Below are 20802 nucleotides of genomic sequence, written 5' to 3'. Positions count from 1 at the left end.
ATATGGCAGCACATATCCACTTGTGTTGCCATACTTTTCAAAGATATTTATTTTTATTTTTGCATCCGGTAGGCTACTGTCAATGTCAAACTATCAATGTCAATATGTAAAAGGTAAAACTTCAAAATTTACTTTCGCTGCAGTTTAAAATATTATTGTTATCTAGAGACATCAAATATCTCTTTTGATATTGAAAGTAATCAAATAAACTGCTATATATCTGAAATATAAAATGTTGAAAGGAGTGGTGAGTAACGTTTATAGTTATTGGTACACAAAGGTTTTTTTTGGTGCCTACATTGTTACGGAATCTACATAAATATTGCTTGTATTTCACTCGTTTTGTTCTAAATAAAGATAAAGTTGACATCTTAGGCAGCTAAATTGCATTATAGTTCTTATAAAATTTTAATCTGACTTACGAATTTTGTTATAAAAACTCTTTTGTTGTTGTGTAAGTTCTTTCAATTTTTTAAAAATAGAAAACCTCAAAATGACAGTTTCATTATCATTATGTTGCTTAAGATGTAACTATTAGGTTGTCTATTTTTTAAAAGTTTGCTTGGTAGAATTAAACCAAGCAAACTTTTTATAATTATAGCAATACAATATAAAGTGATAGTACATAAATTAATTCATTTATCATCATGTCAATTTTCGTAAAATTATGGCTATCAAAAGGATAGCCTGTTACTGGTCTCTATTTAAAACTACTGTAAGTCTAAATTACTCAATAATTAATTATGTTTCACATTTTAGATGTTTTAAAATATTATCTAAAGTTTTGTGTAATTTCTGAAAGTTTAAAATGACATCAATGTTAATTGCTTACTCTCATTATTACTATGGTATAACATTCTTAAAAGTAATTTGTAAAATAATCAGCAAAGCAATGTACTTATTTGACATTTGATCACTAGATCACCTTTTGTTATTAATACCTCTCTGTACCAACCTACTAAATGAACTTTAGCTCATGTAACAACAAACAAAGTATCAGATATGTTAAGCTATAAAATCAAACAACATATTTTTAAAGTGAAGTTGGGATATGAACACTGTCAATTTAAAAATTAGTCTTGGAGTTCATATAACAAGCCAGTTTTGTCCATAATCTTTATATCAGACAACTATCTATCATTCATTTTATCTTTTATTATTGTGTTGTCAGAAGCTAAATAATGGGCAGTTGTTTACTTATTTCATTTGTACAATATTTTTTTCAGGTTATTTTTGGCACCGGTGTCTACGCCGGTGTATATATAGCACAAAATTATCAGGTAAACCTTAGTTTTGTTACCATATCAAGATTACTATCATTGTCTCGCAATTGTATTGTCTAAAACTTTAGTACTGGCCATATTAATTTTTTTAACACAAGGTCAGCTGATTTAAAAATGTAAAGAACATCTTTAGGTCTATGAAAATTGAAATTAATTTAAAACCTCTATGAAAAAAAAAATTAATGACTTCTTTCACTACTAAATTAAAGCTGTAGGCTACAGGTAATAATAGTGAAATGGAGAAACATATCCACGGTATTCATTGTGCTTCAGTTGGTCAATAAATCAAAACTGCTTAAGAAATTTTATTTCTGCACAGATTTTCCTTTCAAAATTGAAATGATTGTTAAAAGTGATCGCATAAGAGGTCATGCCTTTTGTATGTATATAGAAATCAATGTTTTGTAAAATGTATGAAACTTTATAATTAATTTGCATTGTTCCTGGTTCAATGTGCTAAAAAACTTCATGGTGTGGCCTCTTCTGTTAAATTCTTCTGAAAATAACATACTAATACCTCCTTGCAATAATTTTCTGAACACAGGGTGCAGTTTCATTTGTTTGTAAGAAAGCCATAAAAGATTGTGGAAAGGCTCTTGGCAAAAAAGATGGTTTGTTTTATTGATTTATTCCAACAGTAGAACTAGTGTTGGTTGTAACATTTAACCAGGAACTATTGGTTCACACAGTTTTTCTGTGTTTTATTTCTCCAAATTTTTGTAGTGTAGTGTTATCTATAATTTTGATTTAAATAAAAACAATTAAATTCTCTATTATAATGTTTCCAATAAACCTTTTTTAAAGTATTCAAAACCGTCATACGGAAATGTATGCAACACATATTAACATGTTTTTCAAATCACTCTTGTTTGCCAACTGTTAAGAATAGGAAATATTCTTTATCATATAGAAATGATTTAATAATTATAATTTACTTTGTTCTCAGATTGACAAAGTAGAAAATCCTAAGGTATTATTGGACAAAGCACAAGACTTCATCAAATCCAAACTAGGAGATTTGTCTGACACCAAAAAAGACAAATGATTGAAACAGGTTGAGGCAATAAAATGTAATAGACAATGAATTAAATTAAACATTTTATTATTGTAAATACCGCTTACCCTAATAGTCCTAGTTAACAATAATTTAAATAAACAATATGTTTACATAGTCTATTTTTTAAATCATAGAAATACCACCTCCAATATGTTCTACTCTTGTTAGTGGTTCCTCAAAAGCCAACCAATCACTGGAATGTGTTGGTAATAATCCCATACTCTGACATTTATAAAGAGCAAGTAATATATTCACAACATTGCCGATAAAATAAACAAACTTTTGACCGGCTGCTTGTGTTCCTTCAACCATCTTGAAAGTGCTTTGTGTGCTAAACAAAGCTTTTATAGGACGAACAATCAACATCCCTACCATCATTATAGGAAATATAGAGATGGAGTTCCCAGCCATATACATTATGAATAGATTCATAGGCACCTGCTTCAAAGGCCCAAGGGCTACATCCCAAAGTTTTTTGATGAGTAATAAATTAGAATCCGTTTCTTTGGATGATTCCGTGTAATTGGCATTTGTGGACTGGCTGTAACCAGGAGGTGAGGGCAGATCGCTCGCTGAAGTACGAGATCTGTGAAGACATTAGTAAACTTAATATCGATTTGCAAATTATCACTATACTATTCAAAATTAGTAACTTACTTTGGATTGAAGTCAAGTGCCCATTTGAATTTTTTGTTTGATTTTGTTAGCGACATTTTAAGTGGAATATATTATTTATTTTAAATGGAAAAAAATCGTGACTACAAATACCACAAATCGAAATGGAGCAAACGCAATTGTCAATGTCAAATAACAGCAAGTAAAAAAGACAGTGTTGCCATTTGTCACAAAGAATCACAGAATAGGTAAAAAAAACTTAAACTTTTTGGGAATAGTCCATCTATTACTCTCGAAATTCTTACAACTGTTTAGGTACAAATCGCGTAGATAACAATTATTAATAAGAAGATATACGTATTAATAAGCTAATACTTTGTACATGTATTTGTTTAACAAATCGTGCAAATGTCTGTTGCACACCTGGGCAGGCTTGCCCGGTGCCACGACCACACAGAAAGCAGGCGTGAAGTGGGAGTAATTCTGCGTTTCGTCTGATGAGTGTGCATTTCGGAGGCCTAATTTTAGTCCCCTTGTCCTTTTTTTATACGGAATAGATGGGAAGGGGAAGTTAATATGATAGAGAAGGGACACTTAGGTAAGAGAAATATCCGATTTCTGTGCCTCCGTCGAATAAAGATAGGCAATGGATCTACAATTGCAGACATCGGCGAATTGAGGTGGCCACTTACTCATTTCAATGTTATTAAAAAAAAACTGTAATTTATTAATGTTTTATTAACAAATTGATTAAAAGAAACTTGTATAAATCTAATTATCACAAATAAATTCGGTTTCGTTAGTCACTGGTATGATATTGTTGTCTATCTCCTTGCATTTTTCTCCTATATCAATATGTTCTTTACAAAATATCACCAATCTCTGACATGCTTCGCGGAGTATATCTTCCGGCACAGTTAATACTATCCGCATAAAATTGGGATACTCGAAACACTGCGAAAAAGAAATATCATTATTCAAATAGCACTCAATTATTATTTCTTAGATATTCGGAACCTCTTTATTAATAAAATAAAACATACCCTGCCAGGTAAACAGAACACGGATTGTTCAGATACCATTCGCTCTACAAATTGCAATTCATTCTTGAATTCAGGGAAATGCGATATTTTGATTTCTATCATCATATACATTGCTCCTTGTGGCATAATGGGGCGCAGTCCTGGCGCCCGAAGGAGTTCTTCGTATGCCATTTTCGCTTGATTCTAAAAAAAAATAGTGAAATATGAATAATTTATATAAAGATAATCATCTCGTTGTTCCCTCGTTTGCCCTAATCTTATTTCTATCAACGTTATAAAAGTAAGTAAAACATAATAAAAGTGACATCATAACTAAACAAAATAAAATCTATATACATAAAACTATTTTATATATAAACCAATAATACAATGTCATGTTATCACTTTACATACCGGAATAGTTGTCTCATGGAACCTTCCACTCACCTCAATAAATAGAATCACTTCATCGAAGAAACTTTGCGGCGTATATTTCAATATGGCCGGCAGAGCGCGCTGTATTAGTGTACTGGGGCCGAGTATCCTCGTAGCCAGGTTAGCCAAGCCATTTCGCACCTCTTTCCCTAAGATATTATGTCTATCGTGTATTATAATCCATCCTAATCGCCAACCGGGCACCAAAAACCGCTTTGTAAGTCCGCTACAAGTTAAAACAGGGACATCTTTCGATAGTGAAGCTATAGCTGTGAATTCATTGCCCGAAAACACAAAATGCTCGTATATTTCATCTGCTATAATAGGCACACGATTTCTGGATGCTATATCTAATATGTCATTTAAATGATCCTTATTATATACGGAACCGCAAGGATTCGATGGATTTATAACTATAATAGCGGCTGTGTCCTCGTCGATTTGATTTTCCAAGTCATCCAAATCAACCATCCACTGCTTATCTGGCTGTAAGAAATAGGTCAACTTTACATAATTTCTATGCGAGGTTTTGCGTAGTTCAGAATCAAATTATAATAACCAATATGCAAATATATGTCACAAGAAACTGGAAACTCGTTCTGTTTCTAGAAACTTGTTCATAACTTTAACACATCGAATAACTGAGACACATGTAAGAGGACATTTAATATCATAAGAAAAAGAACTCCTAATAAAATAATTTGTTTTCCAACATTCAAATATGGTTACGATCTAAAAGTACTTTTATTGATCGAAAAAATACATTTTTAATTTTATTTTAAATTTAAACTTAACTCCTAAGATTCTAAATATAACCCTAAACTGACTTCGAGCCTCGACGAAACCCTGGATTTTAAAATAAATAAAATAATTACCTAAACATCTCCTTTTTTTTTTAATTATTCAACGCATGAAAGAAAAACTCATAACTTCCATCAGATCATGGTTAAATAACTTTTTTGTTACAAATAAAACAAAAAGCAAAAGTTTTCATTAAAAATATAACACGACTGTGAATATACTTAGTTGTTGAATACTTATTAAATCATAATAAACATTTGAAAATATGAATCATGTAAACAACTCAAGTACTGATCACATGAATAGACAAACAACAAAAACATAACATGTTTTTGTTTACACACATTTATAAATTTATTCAGATCTCTTGTTTTTTAGTGTTAGGAAAATATGTAGCTTTTTAAAAGTTAAGTGTGCTTTATGTTATTTCCTTAATATTATGGGAGCGTCCGCACAAACATAAACGAAAGTGTATGAATGACGTAAATATTTTGATTTACATCTCCATAAAATAGGAATAAGAAAAAAAAGGTGTTCAAATAAATAAACACTTGTATTGGGCCTTCCGCAAAAACAAACTTGACCTAATGTTTCCTTATTTTGGAACATTGCTACCCAACATTACACTTCAAATGCATTTTTTTAGGAATATTCCAACGGTCAAGAGCTTTTAACATTGTCGACAAATAGAAACTAAAGTTTGAATCTAGCTCGAATATACGACCTTATCACCTTGTGATTATTGTCTATGGTAACACTTTACTTCAACTGTTTCATCTCTACTTTATGTGTAATAATAGAAAAATAAAATATTCTTACCAGTAAATTGTAATATTTTATAACTATTCCTAATCCTTCAGCTAGTGTTTTATAAATCATAAACCCCGGTTTTGGTACAAGAATGTTCTGTCCCGAGTCTGCGAGTACTGATATCACCAATTCGATGGCATGAGAACATCCGCTGCAGAGTATCACATCTTCTGCGGTCACATTGCCCTGGTGTGCGCTGTACTCTGCCACTGCTTCTCTAGCCTCCTGGTGACCCTTAGCGGGACCATAGCCCCGACTTGTATGAAGTTCGATACTCTCACGTACCGCTTGCAACACTTGTTCCGGTGGATTCAAATTGCCAAAAGTCGTCGGATCGCCTGATAAAACCAGATATTATTTACATATACATTTGCGCAGTCACTAATTCTGAGACCCGTTTAGTAGCTTTTGAATGTTATAATTAAAGGAGGATCAAATGATATGATTTTATTGATTGTAACGCTTGAAGATGTAATTAAACATCTTCACAAATATATCCTTTAAGGGTCTATGCATCAATCTGTTCAAATATTTTCTAATATATGTATTAAAAATAGAATACGATGTTTTACTTGTAGTAAGCTACGAGAACATTTTGCTTTCTGTGAACCTTAATGCCATGGAGATCGAAATTGCTTTTTTAACGATCTCATTATTAAAATGACGCAAAAATTACACTCAGGCTAGATTCTAGCATGAAGATTATTTATAATTTTCAATAATGAGAATGTAGTACCACTTTGCAGGCTGGCTAGATGCCTCATAAATGATATGATAAATCGTTGCTGAAACAATCTCAGTTTTGTCTCAGTTTTAAAAAAAAAAACATAATGTCTACGCCATGGACTACGAGAAATAGCCATTTTTCTCGTAGTCTATGGAACGAATATAATGGCTATTTCGTTGAAATATTTTTTTATCGAAGAATGTTGCAATAATGGAAACCTAGAATAGGAATATTCCTCTTTGCTTGCTTTGTTTTCCAGGTTGTTATCTATTTTAACATGTTTATTATATAATTATGTTAGCGTAAAAGAAAAATAGTGTGTCAGTTGTGAATAGTCTAAAAAGTCATTTGATTACAGTAAGAAACTCACATATTCATATGCAACTTTTGATTTTAATCTTATATTAATTTGGGGTATTAAAAGGTTTTTTTTTTAAATTGTCAATTACAGCTAACAAATTAAAAAATGTTTTTTCTTCGATACTAGTTTTGTTTATTGTAATCGCGAATTAATTCTGGTTTACGTAATATTTTCATGAAAAAGAATGACAAAAATATAATTTTCCTTCGATTAGTTTCTAAAAGCACTATCCTACATATAAAAAAGTAAAGTAGAAAGCCGACGTATTATTGCAAAAGGTGCATAAAATGCAATACCAAACAAGTTTAGACGACAAAACAAACAGGTATGCAATAGTTGTAAACAAAAATAACGCATTCAAAAACAAGACATATTTTGTTATCACTGGATCGTTCTAGCCAGTTTTGCAATAGCAATAGACTATATCAATTTTTTTTAATTTCTTTTACCTTATAATGTGTATATTAACTGATTTTATTTATTTTTATTAATTTATTATGTTAAACTTTAATTTTTTCACTTAAGAAAATATTGCGACATCTAAATCCAGTTGACCTTGACTTAATTACCAGTTCGTATTTAAAATAATATCTTGTTTCATTAAATAAAAAACCACGAGCAATTGAGAGAAACGATCATTATCGCTGAAATTAAAATTTAGCTTGTACGTAGATAATATTCTATTTAATTTTAAAATCATTCAAACAACACCCATACAAAACTAAAAATTAAAAAAAAAACGTCAATTTTCACTTCTAATAAAATTTTCAAACTTGTTTTGTAAATACCAAGTGAAACTTACCAACAGAAAGAGCGATGAATGGCTTGCTAGGATTGGGTTCCACTGTAAGGTTCTCCACGATACTTCTGATCAGGTTATGGGTATTGCGAGCCAGCGTCGAAGCGCGCACATCCCATTCTTGAGTCCGTCGTCCACGTTGCGACATGGGCACAAATCTAGCGGAATATTGAATGCTGTGACAATACTTAAACTTGAATCGAGAATACCGCTCGCCTTTCGATACGCAGCAGTTTTGTACGGAAACTAACGTTTGACGATCTGGCTCTAGAGCCGTGGAACTGGTTTTAAAATGTATATGAGATGACGACAGTGGAACAACTTATTTAGACATTCCACCCTTGCGAATAACACCACATACGTCGTAGTATTTATTGAAGTTTACAATACATCTCATTATGCACCATATAGACAAGACATCACCCACAAAATTCCATGTAAGCCTCTAATGAATGTGTGTATTTTGTTGAAGAAAAATTGTTTATTAATTTTAAATCAAACTTATATACTTTAAACATTTCATAATTTATTTAAGCACTAAATTTACAGTTCAATAATTCAATTCTCACTAAAGTAGCCAAACGTTAATTCCTCCATGAAAACAGATCGATTTCTTCGACCCTTTGCGTCGCGGTTTCTGGAACACTCTCGCAAATCGTATGCTAAAGCGGTTATACACATGAGGTAATCTCTATCGAGCCGATTTATTTTAGTACACTTAAATATTCATTGGTTCATTGGTTAGTTATAATAACTTTTTGCTTGCTTGCATTTTCTAAAACTGCGTATACAATTTTGTCATGAGACGGACGGACGGAGATGAAAATCTTTTCTAAAAGTGGAAGCGAGCCAGAAAATTAGCGTAAGATAACTGCTTGTTTTGATTAAGATTGCAAATATTTTGGTACCATTTACACAAAGAAATTTAAATGTTATTGTGGGTTTTCACATATGTATGTCCCGCATTAACCTATCAGACGTAATCTGTGATAAATGATACAGCCAGGCGTCTATATATTTGTAATTCTTTTTCAAGAACCATATTTTTCTAACAACTTATAAATACAGTTTGACCTATTTGTTTTAAACTTATTTTTTATATAAACCGCTTATCCAAAAGTTAATTAATACGCGTGGTAATAATTTTGGTAATCATGGTAATTTTACGATATGCAATAAGTTAGTGATAAGCACTGTAGTGAAGGTAACTTAGTGAATTAAAATTCACTTAGTTTACAATCCGTCGGTGAAAATTATCTTAAAGAGTTTTTACGTGTATTTTTAGATACTTTTGTATTTTTCCTATGAAACATAAAGGTTAATTTTGTAATTAACTGGATAAAAAAATTGCTAAGATTGCGTAACCCCGTATGTAACTATTTATTTTGGACTTGAAAATCTGTTACTTATGTGCAAATCCGACCACTATAATCTGTTCCATATTCCTTTAATTTTTAGTAATAAATAAATAGGTACTTACATCCCCATAGCTACGATCACTGTTATTTAAATAGTCACACAAATTCTATATTCACTTGCATTTTATTAAATTGATTTATTTCGAAGAGTTACTTTATTTTTATTTTATGTTGTTTGCTCGCGAGATTAAGAAAGAGGAGAATATTTTTTTAGTATGTTAGTAGAATTTTTAGTTATCTTCAAAAACCGGTATTCAGGCGGTGAAGGTCGGCGCGACCCAATTTCAAATTACTGACTACATTCATACGTTTCATTTAACATTGGTAGAGCCAGCAACAATAATTGTTGCACGAATTGGCCGGCTCGCCCAGTGCAACACTGCGATCACACAGCGTGTCTTCTGTGTGTGGTCAAGTCGAAGCAAGTCCTTCTTTCCAAAGAAAGTCGCCCACACTCATCCATGAGTGTGTGTTCCGGAAGCCCCATACTGTCTTCTTACTCTTCCCACCGTCTTCTTGTAATGAAGGGATGGGAAAAGAAGGTCGCAGAAGAAGTGGAAATATTCACTTGTTGTTCATCCCATACTATGTAGTTTAAAAGTGGGCAACGCATCTGCAAATATGAAAGTCTGTGGGCAGCGGCGACTTCGCTGTTTTGGCGAATTCAGATACACGCTTGCCATTTTCAATTGCTGCAAACAAACTTTATAATTGTTATTAAATGTACTACTGCAATAAAATTTCTCTTATAGATACATTTTTTCTACGTATTTAATTGGCTGCAGTAGAATTGGCAAACTTGGCTGCCTCAGACCTTGTAATAAATACCGTCTCTACTTCTTTTTCATTATGTACTACTACTTTTCATCGACAACTCGCACATATCCACGTGTGTTCATTGAGTGGCTAGTGTCTACCCTATATTAGAGGTGACTAGGCCTTGTTTACTGATAACTTATTTACTGTCCAGTGTCGATTTGTATCACTGTAAGAAGGTGGTGTAATTAGTACCGTATTATATAATATTAAAAAAAATACTTTACTAAAAAAAATATGAAGTATATTACGACATGCGTATGTTCGTAAATTTTCTAGGTTTTTTGGCAGAACTCTGAAATTCGTCCTGACCACATCGTCGTCCTGACATGACCTGAGTTCTCGTAGTTATTCCTATCTGTATAAAGGATACATTAGCAAATTAAGAAACACGTAGCATCTTGCGTGATCTTTTTACGGAATTTAAAAATTATGAAAATGGCAATATTAAACCGTGCACCTGCCGCTCTCTCATTGGTCAAACGAAATCGTGTATTCGTATAAGCTTGTTCGGTTTCAAATATGGCAATAGTCAGTTTAAAACGTCATAGTCACTGTCAATGTCAGAAATGTTATGTCATAGTAGTAAAAGAGCGAATGTTTAATTTTCAAACAATATAATTTATTGGATAAATTCAAAACAGTAACGTTTGCTTGCAAAAAAATGTTTAAGCATTTCAAGTATACGTTCAGAATAGTGTCTGGATTTACACGAAGCAATAGTAGTGACGTAGCAGCAAGTAAAAATGGCTTAATTTATTGCAGCAATGTTGTAAAGTAAATTTCTGTTAAACCTTTTAACATTTATGTGTGCACATCTTAGATTACGTTCTGGTACTTTGTATTTTTTTACAGGTAGGCAGCACGACTATGAAAACTTTTTGGCAACTCTGCTTATGACAAAAGCAATTCGCACACCTGCATTAGTTGTAAGAGCATTTAATGTTGAAGTGGCAAGAGTTCAGGATCAAACGAGTGATCCACAGACGGCAGCTTTCAGAGTTCATTTCTGGCTGGATATACTAAATGACATCTATAAAAAGGAACAGAATATTAGCAATATACCTGCCAATCCTGTTGCAAAAGAATTGTTTAAGGTATAAAACCTAAATTTTATATAGTAGTAGACCAAAGTAATATTCGCAATTGGGCCAGTTTGATCCTTGTAATACCATAATCCCATATAAGATAGTTCTTAATCATAATATTTTGCATTTCATTCATACGTGAGATGTCACCAAAGGCTAAGACGGGGAACTGGATTATAACATAGAAAAGATCTTTCAACTTCTATATAAATGAATTCAATACTAAAAAGAATAAAAAGAAAAAGCTTTTATTAAGTGCAAAAAACATACAATCAAAATCAATAATCTTAAGTAACATAACATAATTGAACTGAAAATGAAAACAATATACATAAAATTTCAGATATGTAAATGTTATAATCTACCAAAGAGACATTTAGAGAAGCTAGTGTTATCAAGAAGCAGTTTATTAAAATCAAGGTACTTTAGAACATTAGAAGACATTGAAAAATATGCTGATGATACAGTGTCCTCAATATATCACCTGCTGCTTGCCGTTGCCGGAGTAACTGATATACATGCAGACCATGCTGCATCACACTTGGGAAAATCACAAGGGTTAACTAATATACTAAGGTATTTATTGTAATTTAACCATCTTAAAACATACAATTTTATCTCTTGCAGCTTTTCTTGGCTAGACATGCTATCTGAATATTTATTTTTTAACCTTTTATAAAATCATTAAATACAGGCTGTATTTTCGTATAATTTACCATTCCATTAATAGAGAAATATGTATATCTTTCCACTTTATAATATTAGTGTAGATAGGTAAAATGTATTTATACTAAGAGTTTGAACATGTTTATACTTACATGTCACTGTTCCATCAGTTCAAACTGGTTAAACTTGCTCGACATGATGCTAAAATTGTGAGCTTTGTTGCTAGACACATGTGACCGCTTTCATATAACTTCATATGTTTGAAATTGTTGCCACTGCATTTTTAATATAAACACTCTCTTTGTTTTCAGATCAGTCCATGTTTCAAATCATCATAAAATGGTAACTCTACCTATGGATATTCTGATGAAGAACAAACTCAGTCAGGAAGAGGTGTTGAGGGAGAAAGACAGTGAAGAGATGAGAAATGTTGTATTTGAAGTTGCCAGTAGAGCTTATAGTCATTTAGAAAAGGTAACACTTTCTAAGGAATTAAAAAAAAGAAAGATAACTTCCATTAAATATATGACCTAATTTTATTTAACTACTAGCTGTCGCCCGCAACTCCGTCCGCGCGGAATTAAAAGGAAACCTAATTAGTAGCCTATGTGTTCTTCCAGACTCTGTTCCTACATCTATGCCCAATTTCAGTGAGATCCATACAGCCGTTCTGGAGATACCTTCAAACAAAAATTCATTCATCCATCTAAACATTCGCATTTATAACATTTTTAAATTTGCCCATATTTTTTTTTAATTTTAGGCAAGAAAAATTCAAACACCAAAAATAACAAATCAAATATTTCTACCAGCAACTGCTGTTGACTTTTACTTGAACAAACTGCAGAAGAATAATTTCAATATATTTGACAAATCATTACATCAAGGTAATGCGACTTTACCTTTCAAACTCTACTATAATAGATTGGTTAATAAATATTAATTGTAAATATAATTATTCCATAATAAATTAATATATATATAAAACCTTTTTTTAATTTACCTAAATAAACTAGAATAGGTAAAAAGATCCAGTTATTTAAAAAATAAGAAACTACCTTAAAGAAAAATTCGCAACTGTAGGAATTGAGGATCTGTTTGTTACAATAGTGGGTACATTAGTGATATTTACTGAACTAAATAAGCCTTATTATTGGGACTTTTATATAGAAATAGCTGTCGTTCACATCTCAAAGAAAAAACTTAATTAGTAGCCTATGTTCAATGATTATGCCAAATTTCAGCAAAATATGTTCAGTTTAACATCCATCCGTTCATTTATCAAAATTTCCGCATTTATAATATTAGAAAAATTATTTAATAGCCTATGTGTTCTTCCATACTGTGATCTACATCTATACCAAATTTCAGCGAGATCCATGCAACCATTCTGGAGATACCTACTAACAAACAATCGTCGGTCTAAACTTATGCATTTATAAGTTAGTAAGATTTAAATAAAACAACTTCAAAGAAACAATTGCACTGTTTACTCACAAGCTTTTTTTTATGCAAATAAATAATCACATCAGAGATTCAAGCAACATGTTTGGCAACCTGAGTACATTATATCAACTAATATTAAAATACTAGTTAGAAAATAATATGCATTTAATTGCTACTTTGAGAAGACCGTTACACAATTCTCCTGTAATTATAAAGCCTTATGTACTAACAATTTTATTGAAAATTCACCGTAAGTAATCTTGATTGACAAATAAATATTATAGTATACAAAATAATGTTAAAACTAGTCTAATGTAAGTGTATTTTCACTTAGAAACTTTGGCTAAATTATAATAAAAATCTTTGGCGATACCAAATTTCAATGTGATGTGCAAATTTAATAATACAAGTGTTACTGCACTCTTTACATGTTGCACCATTAAATAATAAATACTAAATATTTAAGCAATAATTTCTTAATATTAATGAGCAATTTGAAATCAAAATAAATTCGGATGCTTATCCCTTGATTAAATGAAGCCTTCTATTCAAAGAAATGAGAGGATTTGCCCTACCACAGGGATATTTCACCGTCTTATCCTTTTCTGGGACAAATGAATGCAATTTCCCATCCTTTTCCAAGAAGAAAAAGACTAGAATTGTGCCTCAATAATCCTCTAAAACTTTATTATCATGAATAGTTGTAAGTTCACTGTATGTAATGTAAATAAGAAAGCGCCATCTATTATATTAATAAAAAAGTCTTCAGTTCACCTTTAAGCACAATTTGTTATTATTGGGACACAGCCAAATAATTTACATTAACCAAAGATATAAATATATAGATAATAGGTCCTTAGCATGTGTATATTAGAATTTTTACACTTATATAAATGCTTCTAAGCATTTTATAAATAAATAATAGCACAAGAGCATGTTACAATGCAGCTTATTATAAAAGTTTCGATATGTTTTCAATAGAACATGATTTTATATCATTAAAAATATGTCCCAGATTTGTTTTAACAAGGCTCAATTCTTATATTTATATCTTTGATGTTAACTTATTAAATTTGGAATGTTTTAAATTAATGCAAGATTACAACTAAAGTTCATTAGATGCTTAAGCCTAAGGTAAAAAAAGCTAAAAGTAAGTACTACAATTCCATCACAATGAGCTTAATAAAAAAACAGAACTGGAATCTTCTCATTCCGAAGGTGTTAAGTCCTTTTCCGGTTCACTCTCTGATAGAATTTGTTGGAGCAGATCATATATAGGCTCAAATGCCTTCCGACAAGCTGTGTTAGTTGGTATTAAATAGTCATGCATGTCATGGTGGCTTATACTTCCATCACTTTGAATAAAACCTTTGTTTATAAATACCATTTCCACTTTATTCATGTTCATGACTTTTTCACGTAAAAGTTGATTAATTTTGGAATTTTTTTCTCTTAAACAATTTGGATATTGTCCCCGAGGTAACAGGCTCTGAAATAAACAATATTTTAAGTTTTTTTTTAACACAATTTGTTTTATAATTTTTTATACTCACTGGTAAGACAATATATGCATTTGGATGTTTCTCTCGGATTGTTCTTACAATTTCAAGGATTCCTTCACAGATTTGTTCAGCAGAATGATCAACATTATTTGTGCCAACATGCAATACTACAACCTGAAATTTACACAATATAACAATCAAACATTATTTCTATAGTCAGCACTTCACCTAAGAAATTCCTATACATACTTTTGGATCAACATGATCAAGCTCTCCATTTTTGATGCGCCATAAAACATTTTGAGTTTGATCTCTATGGATACTAAAATTAAGGCAATGGAGAGGAGCAAACCATTGGTTCCATACTTCAGTGTGTTCCAAAGCTTGCAATATAGAATCACCTATAAATACTACATCAGCTTCTTTCCCCTTTGCATCAGACAAAAACCTATTATGCTGGAATGTGAAAAATTACGATTCATTAAAATTTTATTCTGTAACACTTTTTCAAATCATTAAAAATAGACTTTATTATGCTTCGTTGCACTTTAGACATATATTTAATTAAAAGAAATCCCACGGAAGTTTTATAATAAAGCTGTGATAAACATTAGAGAAACTTACAATACTGTTCCATCGACCATCACCCTCATTATCATGTTGAGGAGCAGCATCAGAACACGGATTCATGCTATCACTTTCAAATATCTGTAAATTAGAATATTTTAACTATGCGTGTCTGTAAACGAAAATTACATTTTACGAAATTTAAGATACATACCGTGATTGATATCGTTAAAATCTATTTTTTCTTCGTTACTACAAAAAATAATTGAACACTTTACGGTATAAACAAAACTATACGCATAAAAAATCATATAAAATCGCCTAAAATATAGCACATTCAAGATTTCAGACATTCAATTTTTTTATCTGTTAAAATCCAAAGATTATGTACTAGTGATGTGATGTCCCAGGTCAAAATGTTTCCGTTTAAAATTCAGTTCTATTCGATTCTGCTGGTTATCGATTGTGATTGTGAACGAAAACGAAATCGTTCTTTCCATTCAACAAAAACTGACAGTTGGCTACAGTTCTCGGATCTCGTGTTACGTGAACTAAAAAAAAGTCACTCTAAAGTCTCTACAACTGTCATTGACTTATTGACAGTAATGTCAAATTGTCAAACTCAATATTCAATTAATCCCTATATTTCGAAAACTATGAACATTCCTTTTTTCACCAGCTAGATTTGATAACTAGATGATGGCAGATTACATTGAAGAAAACAACGAAGTTGAAATGCTAGAAAACAAACATAAGAAAGAAAAAAAAGAATTACAAGCACATATTCAAGCACTAAAAAAAGTTGCAAAAAATGATAAAACAAAGAAAAAAGAGCTCACCGCAGAAATTGTAAGGTTAGAATTAGAACTTGAAGATCGCCAAAAGAAAGAAATCGAAGAGGTTTCGAAAGAACTTTCCATCGAAAATGGATTTGAACAAACAGACGAAAATGAAGAGATAAAGGTTAAGTTATCGAAAGCTCAAAAACGACGAGTTAAAAAAGAACAACAAGAAAGAGAACGCGAGCAAGAAATAAAGTTACAAGAAAAAGAGAACATCAATGGACCGAGAAATTTAGAAAATCAGGCAATTTGTAATAGATTAAAAGAAATGAATTTGAAGGTATATCCGATTTCTTCAGATGGAGATTGTTTATATAAAGCTGTTTCACATCAGTTACTTGTTAAGAGAAAGCAATCATTATCAGTAGAGGAACTAAGGAAACAAACCTCTAATTACATAAGAGAAAATAAAGAAGATTTTATGCCATTTCTGAGCCACCCAGAAACATGTGATATGCTTACAGATGGTGAATTTGAGGAATATTGTGAAAAAATAGTAAATAGTAAGGTATGGGGTGGCCAAATAGAAATTAGAGCATTGTCAAATAATTTGAAATGTCCTATCAGTATAATACAAGCAACAGGACCATCTTCTATAGAGCAAGGTGAAGAGTTTGAGGGACCTTCTTTAGTTATCACTTATCACAGACATATGTACAGATTAGGCGCACATTACAATTCTACATTAGTCATTGCAGATGAAGAACATATAGAAAATTAATTTATTTCTAAGATTGTACATTGAAAATATATAAATGTCTATAGCTATTACAATTTTAGTTATGTACTTTAAGTATATAATTCAAGTAAATGTTGCGTAAAGTATGAATATGCTTAAATCTAAATAGTTTAATAAAAGTTTTCTTCTTTTTAAGCCATTGATATTCAATATTTATTTATATTGTTATTATAAGACAATTAATAATACAGTTGTTTCTTTTGATATTTTATTAATGCAAAGTACATGGTTTAGTTAAACAAACTTCAGAACATCAATATAAATACTATTGGGTCCCATTTTGAACGGAAGACCCTTCAGGTTCGTTTTCATTGTGATGCTTGTTAGGATCATCTGGTTTCATGGCTGGGAACAGCAACACTTCCTGTAACATGATCAATATGTGAGGCTTATAAGTTTAAAAATATTTATTCTGCGGTAAATGTTAACCATTCCATATTTGAAGTTTAGAATTAAATTATTAAAACCCTTAAAAGCAAAGCTTATACTCACTTTTATGTTATTGGAGTCAGTCATAAACATCGTGAACCTATCTACACCAAGGCCCCAGCCGGCGGTTGGCGGCAGGCCATATTCGAGCGCGGTACAGAACGCCTCATCGGTGGGCGGGGTCTCATCGTCGCCGGCAGCGCGGTCCTTGGCCTGCTGCTCAAAACGCTCCCGCTGCGTCGCCGGATCGTTCAACTCAGTGTATGCATTGCATATCTCTTTTTTCATTACAAACAACTCAAATCTGTAATTTCATAAAATTAATTTTAGTAAAACATAAAAAATTCTAAGGTCATCATGTTTTGTATAAAGCTATTTAATTTTATTGATTTGTAACTAGATTTTGTGGAAATATTAGCATACCTTTCAGTAAGTCCTGGTATTTCCCTGTGGTACTTGGACAGTGGACTCATAATTTGTGGATGATCTAATATGAAGGTTGGATTAATGCATTTGTCTTCAAGGAACTCGCCAACTAGTTTGTCTAGTAGCCTGGCTGTAGTCCTGGGCGGAGGACATTCAACCTGTTTAAAATTAAGTAACATTTAAATACTAACAACCAATTAACCCTTAAATGGACAATGTTGTTTTTAAACAACATACTAAACATCACAGATAAAATTATCTTTATTTTATTTTTTTGTTAATTTTGACAACTAGTTCTTATTTCTGAACGAATTTTGTACTTTTTTTAATGTTGGCACTATCCAATATTTTTATGCATTAAAAATAAATGATTACACAAATATATTTTTTTAAAACGTAAAAAAAAAATCGTCCATTTAAGGGTTAATGAAAATAAATAACTTAGTAATATTCTATAATGAGAATAAATATGTATACAAATAATTTACCTCATGTTTAACACACAATTCACTAAGAAGGGCATTAGCTTCTGGAGTATCCAGCTTATCAGCTGGGGGTAGTTTGACACCAAGTACCTTCTCCAACGTTGCAATCATAGGCATTCGGGCAAACGGTGGGGTAAAATCAATTTCAACCTCATTGCCTTCAGGGCCATCCGGATGATAGGTAACCTAATATTTAAAAAAAATCTTAATTTCTGCTGGCAATATGAAATTATACCTAAAAATAATGTATATTAACGATTGTTAATTAAATCTTACTAATATTATAAATGCGAATGTTTAGATGGATGGTAGTGTGAAGGTATCTCCGGAACAGCTCAAGGTATCTCGCTGAAATTTGGCATAGTTGTAGAACATAGTCTGGAAGAAGATATAGGATACTAATTATGTTTTTTTATTAATTTCACAGCTGGTCATTTTATCAAGGTTTCTACAAATTGTGAGTTTGTTATTATAAGTCTCAGCTACTAACAAAGTTCATAAAGGTTGATGACAGTATTGTTGAGAATAATTACCTTATAACTACCATGAATACTCTTAACCATTCCAGAAATCATAGTTTCCGTTATGGTGATAAGATCGTTGTAATCTGCATACGCCATATAAAATTCACATGTTGTGAATTCCGGGTTATGTGTTAAATCAATGCCTTCATTCCTGAATTGTCTACCTATTTCGTACACCCGATCCAAGCCACCAACAACTAACATCTTATGATACAATTCAGGTGCTATCCTCATGTATAGATCCATGTTAAGATCATTGTGATGGGTGACAAAAGGTTTGGCAGTAGCTCCTCCGGCTATCATATTCATCATTGGTGTTTCAATTTCCAAGAAACCCATAGTGTCCAAGAATCGTCTGATATACGATATGATTTTTGCTCTTGTGTAGAAAGTTTGTCTCACCTAAAAGAACTTTCAATATGTAACAAAAATATTGGTTCGGAATATCATTAATATTACAATAGCTTTATAAACTATGCAGTCTATTTTAAGGTCGGTTTAAGCTGATTATTACAAATGAAGTATGCATTTATCTATGAGAATGGAATTAATAATAGGATTTATAATCATTACTTCATTTGATATGAATAATCTGTTGCAGGCAATTATGTCATTATCTAATAATGGGAATTAATATTGTATATTAAACAGATAACATTCACATCTTTTGTCTTATAAGATTTGTACAGTCATGGATATTAATTATTTTAATCAATGAAAGTTCAAAAGTTCCCACAATCATTATTTATAATAAGAAAACAAAGTATAATTTTTGGAACTAAAAATACATTATTTAGTAAACTCTTCTGTGACTCACCTTATCATTCAAAATTAGATCTAAATACCTCTTTCGAAACCTTGTTTCTTTGTCTTTAAGACCAAAATGTAAGTGAGGTAACATATGCAGGCATGGTGATAAAAGCTTAATGGTTTTAGGTATGATAGATAATTCCCCTTTCTTGGTCTTGCCTGGATGACCAACACAACCAATGATATCTCCTCTTCCTAATTTGTCAGTGTCCTTCACAAACTTCTCTTCAGATTCATACATTTTAGCATTAGCCATGACCTAAAAATATACATGATTTTTTAAAAATAATTTACATTAAAAGACACCTTTAGAAAAAGGGTATAAAAATTTATCAAACTTCTTGTTAATGTACATAAGTTTATACCTGTATTTTGACACCTTCAGCTCTCAAGTCATAAAAAATTAATTTGGCTCCAGATTCACGAATTGAATGAATTCTGCCAGCAACAGATACGGTAACATTTTCTAATATTTCTCCACTATTCAAGGAATTGTACTTATCAATAAAGCCTTCTAATGATGTTGTCACTGTAAATTTATGTGGATAGGGATGATCTTCTCTTTCACCACTTTTGAGTGCAGCAACAGCCGCTGATCGTATTTTATAGTACTCATTCGGGCTTATTTCTTCATCAGGTTTTGTGGATTTCTTTTCTACAGTCGGAGCTGGTTGCTGCGCAGCCTTTTCAGCCTTCTCTTTTAATTTTTGCTCAGCTTTCATTCGACGTTTCAACTCACTGTAACAAATGATAAAAATAAACATGTAAGTTTATTTTTGCTGCTACGTTTATATTAATTAGACTAACCGTTTGCTAATTGCTGTAGAAAAATTTGTGAATCGATTGATGGCAAATGCGTTTCTTGAAGCCCAAATACCACCAAAGATAGTCAACGTCTTCGAAGTCAACATTTTTATGGATATCACACAATACTCACTTCTTTGATAGTTTTTCACTGGGAGCTTCAGCCATTATTAGACAAAATACTCTATAATGTAAATAATCGAGTGCCTTAAACTCCTAACCTAAATCTATTTAAAAAGTTATTCCTCTTGACATATGCGACACGTTCACAATTCCCATCATTACCATATTTTTTGACGAAAGTGTTACTACACCTAGTGTCTCCATTTA

General features: G+C 31.5%; 6 protein-coding genes and 1 long non-coding RNA gene across 8 annotated transcripts; 3 read left to right on the top strand and 4 right to left on the bottom strand.

Moving 5' to 3' along the window:
* Positions 1–78: 78 nt before the first annotated feature.
* On the top strand, positions 79–2450 carry LOC106118314 (uncharacterized). The gene is made up of 3 exons (XR_001227915.1): positions 79–247; positions 1227–1280; positions 2230–2450. It is a non-coding gene; the product is annotated as an uncharacterized LOC106118314 (long non-coding RNA).
* Positions 2369–3166, bottom strand: EMC4 (ER membrane protein complex subunit 4). The gene is made up of 2 exons (XM_013312951.1): positions 2998–3166; positions 2369–2926 (listed from the first exon to the last, which is right to left on the bottom strand). Exons 1-2 carry the CDS (start codon positions 3051–3053, stop codon positions 2464–2466), a joined length of 519 nt encoding a protein of 172 aa, XP_013168405.1. The 5' UTR covers positions 3054–3166; the 3' UTR covers positions 2369–2463.
* Positions 3167–3710: 544 nt separating this feature from the next.
* Tat (Tyrosine aminotransferase) lies at positions 3711–8139 on the bottom strand. Its single transcript, NM_001312469.1, is given in 5 exon segments — positions 3711–3909; positions 3999–4181; positions 4425–4898; positions 6033–6361; positions 7914–8139. Coding segments are annotated over 5 exon segments (1314 nt in total). The 5' UTR covers positions 8059–8139; the 3' UTR covers positions 3711–3726.
* Positions 8140–8217: 78 nt separating this feature from the next.
* On the top strand, positions 8218–12841 carry sicily (NADH dehydrogenase (ubiquinone) complex I, assembly factor 6 homolog sicily; the record flags this gene model as incomplete). The annotated part of the gene is made up of 5 exons (XM_013312650.1): positions 8218–8347; positions 11000–11241; positions 11576–11808; positions 12210–12372; positions 12662–12841. Coding segments are annotated over 5 exons (948 nt in total), but the record flags the coding sequence as incomplete, so codon positions are not given.
* Positions 12842–14415: 1574 nt separating this feature from the next.
* On the bottom strand, positions 14416–15667 carry Paf-AHalpha (Platelet-activating factor acetylhydrolase alpha). Its single transcript, XM_013312689.1, has 5 exons — positions 15628–15667; positions 15471–15554; positions 15096–15302; positions 14898–15020; positions 14416–14833 (listed from the first exon to the last, which is right to left on the bottom strand). Exons 2-5 carry the CDS (start codon positions 15534–15536, stop codon positions 14552–14554), a joined length of 678 nt encoding a protein of 225 aa, XP_013168143.1. The 5' UTR covers positions 15537–15554; positions 15628–15667; the 3' UTR covers positions 14416–14551.
* A 267-nt stretch (positions 15668–15934) lies between these two features.
* On the top strand, positions 15935–17137 carry LOC106118297 (OTU domain-containing protein 6B). Its single transcript, XM_013312926.1, has one exon. The coding sequence runs from the start codon at positions 16110–16112 to the stop codon at positions 16974–16976; it is 867 nt and encodes a 288-aa protein (XP_013168380.1). The 5' UTR covers positions 15935–16109; the 3' UTR covers positions 16977–17137.
* A 33-nt stretch (positions 17138–17170) lies between these two features.
* On the bottom strand, positions 17171–20765 carry LysRS (Lysyl-tRNA synthetase). 2 transcript variants are annotated; one of them, XM_013312922.1, is made up of 8 exons: positions 20476–20599; positions 20034–20406; positions 19676–19927; positions 18868–19260; positions 18338–18520; positions 17847–18007; positions 17487–17727; positions 17171–17358 (listed from the first exon to the last, which is right to left on the bottom strand). In XM_013312922.1, exons 1-8 carry the CDS (start codon positions 20577–20579, stop codon positions 17260–17262), a joined length of 1806 nt encoding a protein of 601 aa, XP_013168376.1. In that variant the 5' UTR covers positions 20580–20599; the 3' UTR covers positions 17171–17259. The 2 variants fall into 2 exon arrangements, with proteins under 2 accessions (XP_013168376.1, XP_013168377.1); XM_013312923.1 differs by lacking the exon at positions 20476–20599 and adding an exon at positions 20606–20765 and having other exon boundaries at positions 17173–17358.
* Between the last annotated feature and the right edge of the window lie 37 nt (positions 20766–20802).

This window comes from Papilio xuthus, unplaced genomic scaffold, assembly GCF_000836235.2.
Source record: "Papilio xuthus unplaced genomic scaffold, Pxut_1.1 DF827597.1, whole genome shotgun sequence".
In the NCBI taxonomy this organism is placed as follows: Eukaryota; Metazoa; Arthropoda; class Insecta; order Lepidoptera; family Papilionidae; genus Papilio; species Papilio xuthus.
This window is presented reverse-complemented; position numbering and strand designations above follow the sequence as displayed.

Excerpts from the sequence above, each read along its gene's own strand:
- LOC106118297 (XM_013312926.1), top strand. The coding sequence starts at position 16,110 with ATGATGGCAGATTACATTGAAGAAAACAACGAAGTTGAAATGCTAGAA.
- EMC4 (XM_013312951.1), bottom strand. The coding sequence starts at position 3,053 with ATGTCGCTAACAAAATCAAACAAAAAATTCAAATGGGCACTTGACTTC. Across the intron at positions 2,927-2,997 it reads GCACTTGACTTCAATCCAAA|ATCTCGTACTTCAGCGAGCG; the intron begins GTAAGTTACTAA and ends ATGTCTTCACAG.
- LysRS (XM_013312922.1), bottom strand. The coding sequence starts at position 20,579 with ATGTTGACTTCGAAGACGTTGACTATCTTTGGTGGTATTTGGGCTTCA. Across the intron at positions 18,521-18,867 it reads GTATTCATGGTAGTTATAAG|GTTACCTATCATCCGGATGG; the intron begins GTAATTATTCTC and ends TTTAAATATTAG. Across the intron at positions 18,008-18,337 it reads AATTGTGTGTTAAACATGAG|GTTGAATGTCCTCCGCCCAG; the intron begins GTAAATTATTTG and ends AATTTTAAACAG.
- Paf-AHalpha (XM_013312689.1), bottom strand. The coding sequence starts at position 15,536 with ATGAATCCGTGTTCTGATGCTGCTCCTCAACATGATAATGAGGGTGAT. Across the intron at positions 15,021-15,095 it reads TTGATCATGTTGATCCAAAA|GTTGTAGTATTGCATGTTGG; the intron begins GTATGTATAGGA and ends TGTAAATTTCAG. Across the intron at positions 14,834-14,897 it reads ATGCATATATTGTCTTACCA|AGCCTGTTACCTCGGGGACA; the intron begins GTGAGTATAAAA and ends TGTTTATTTCAG.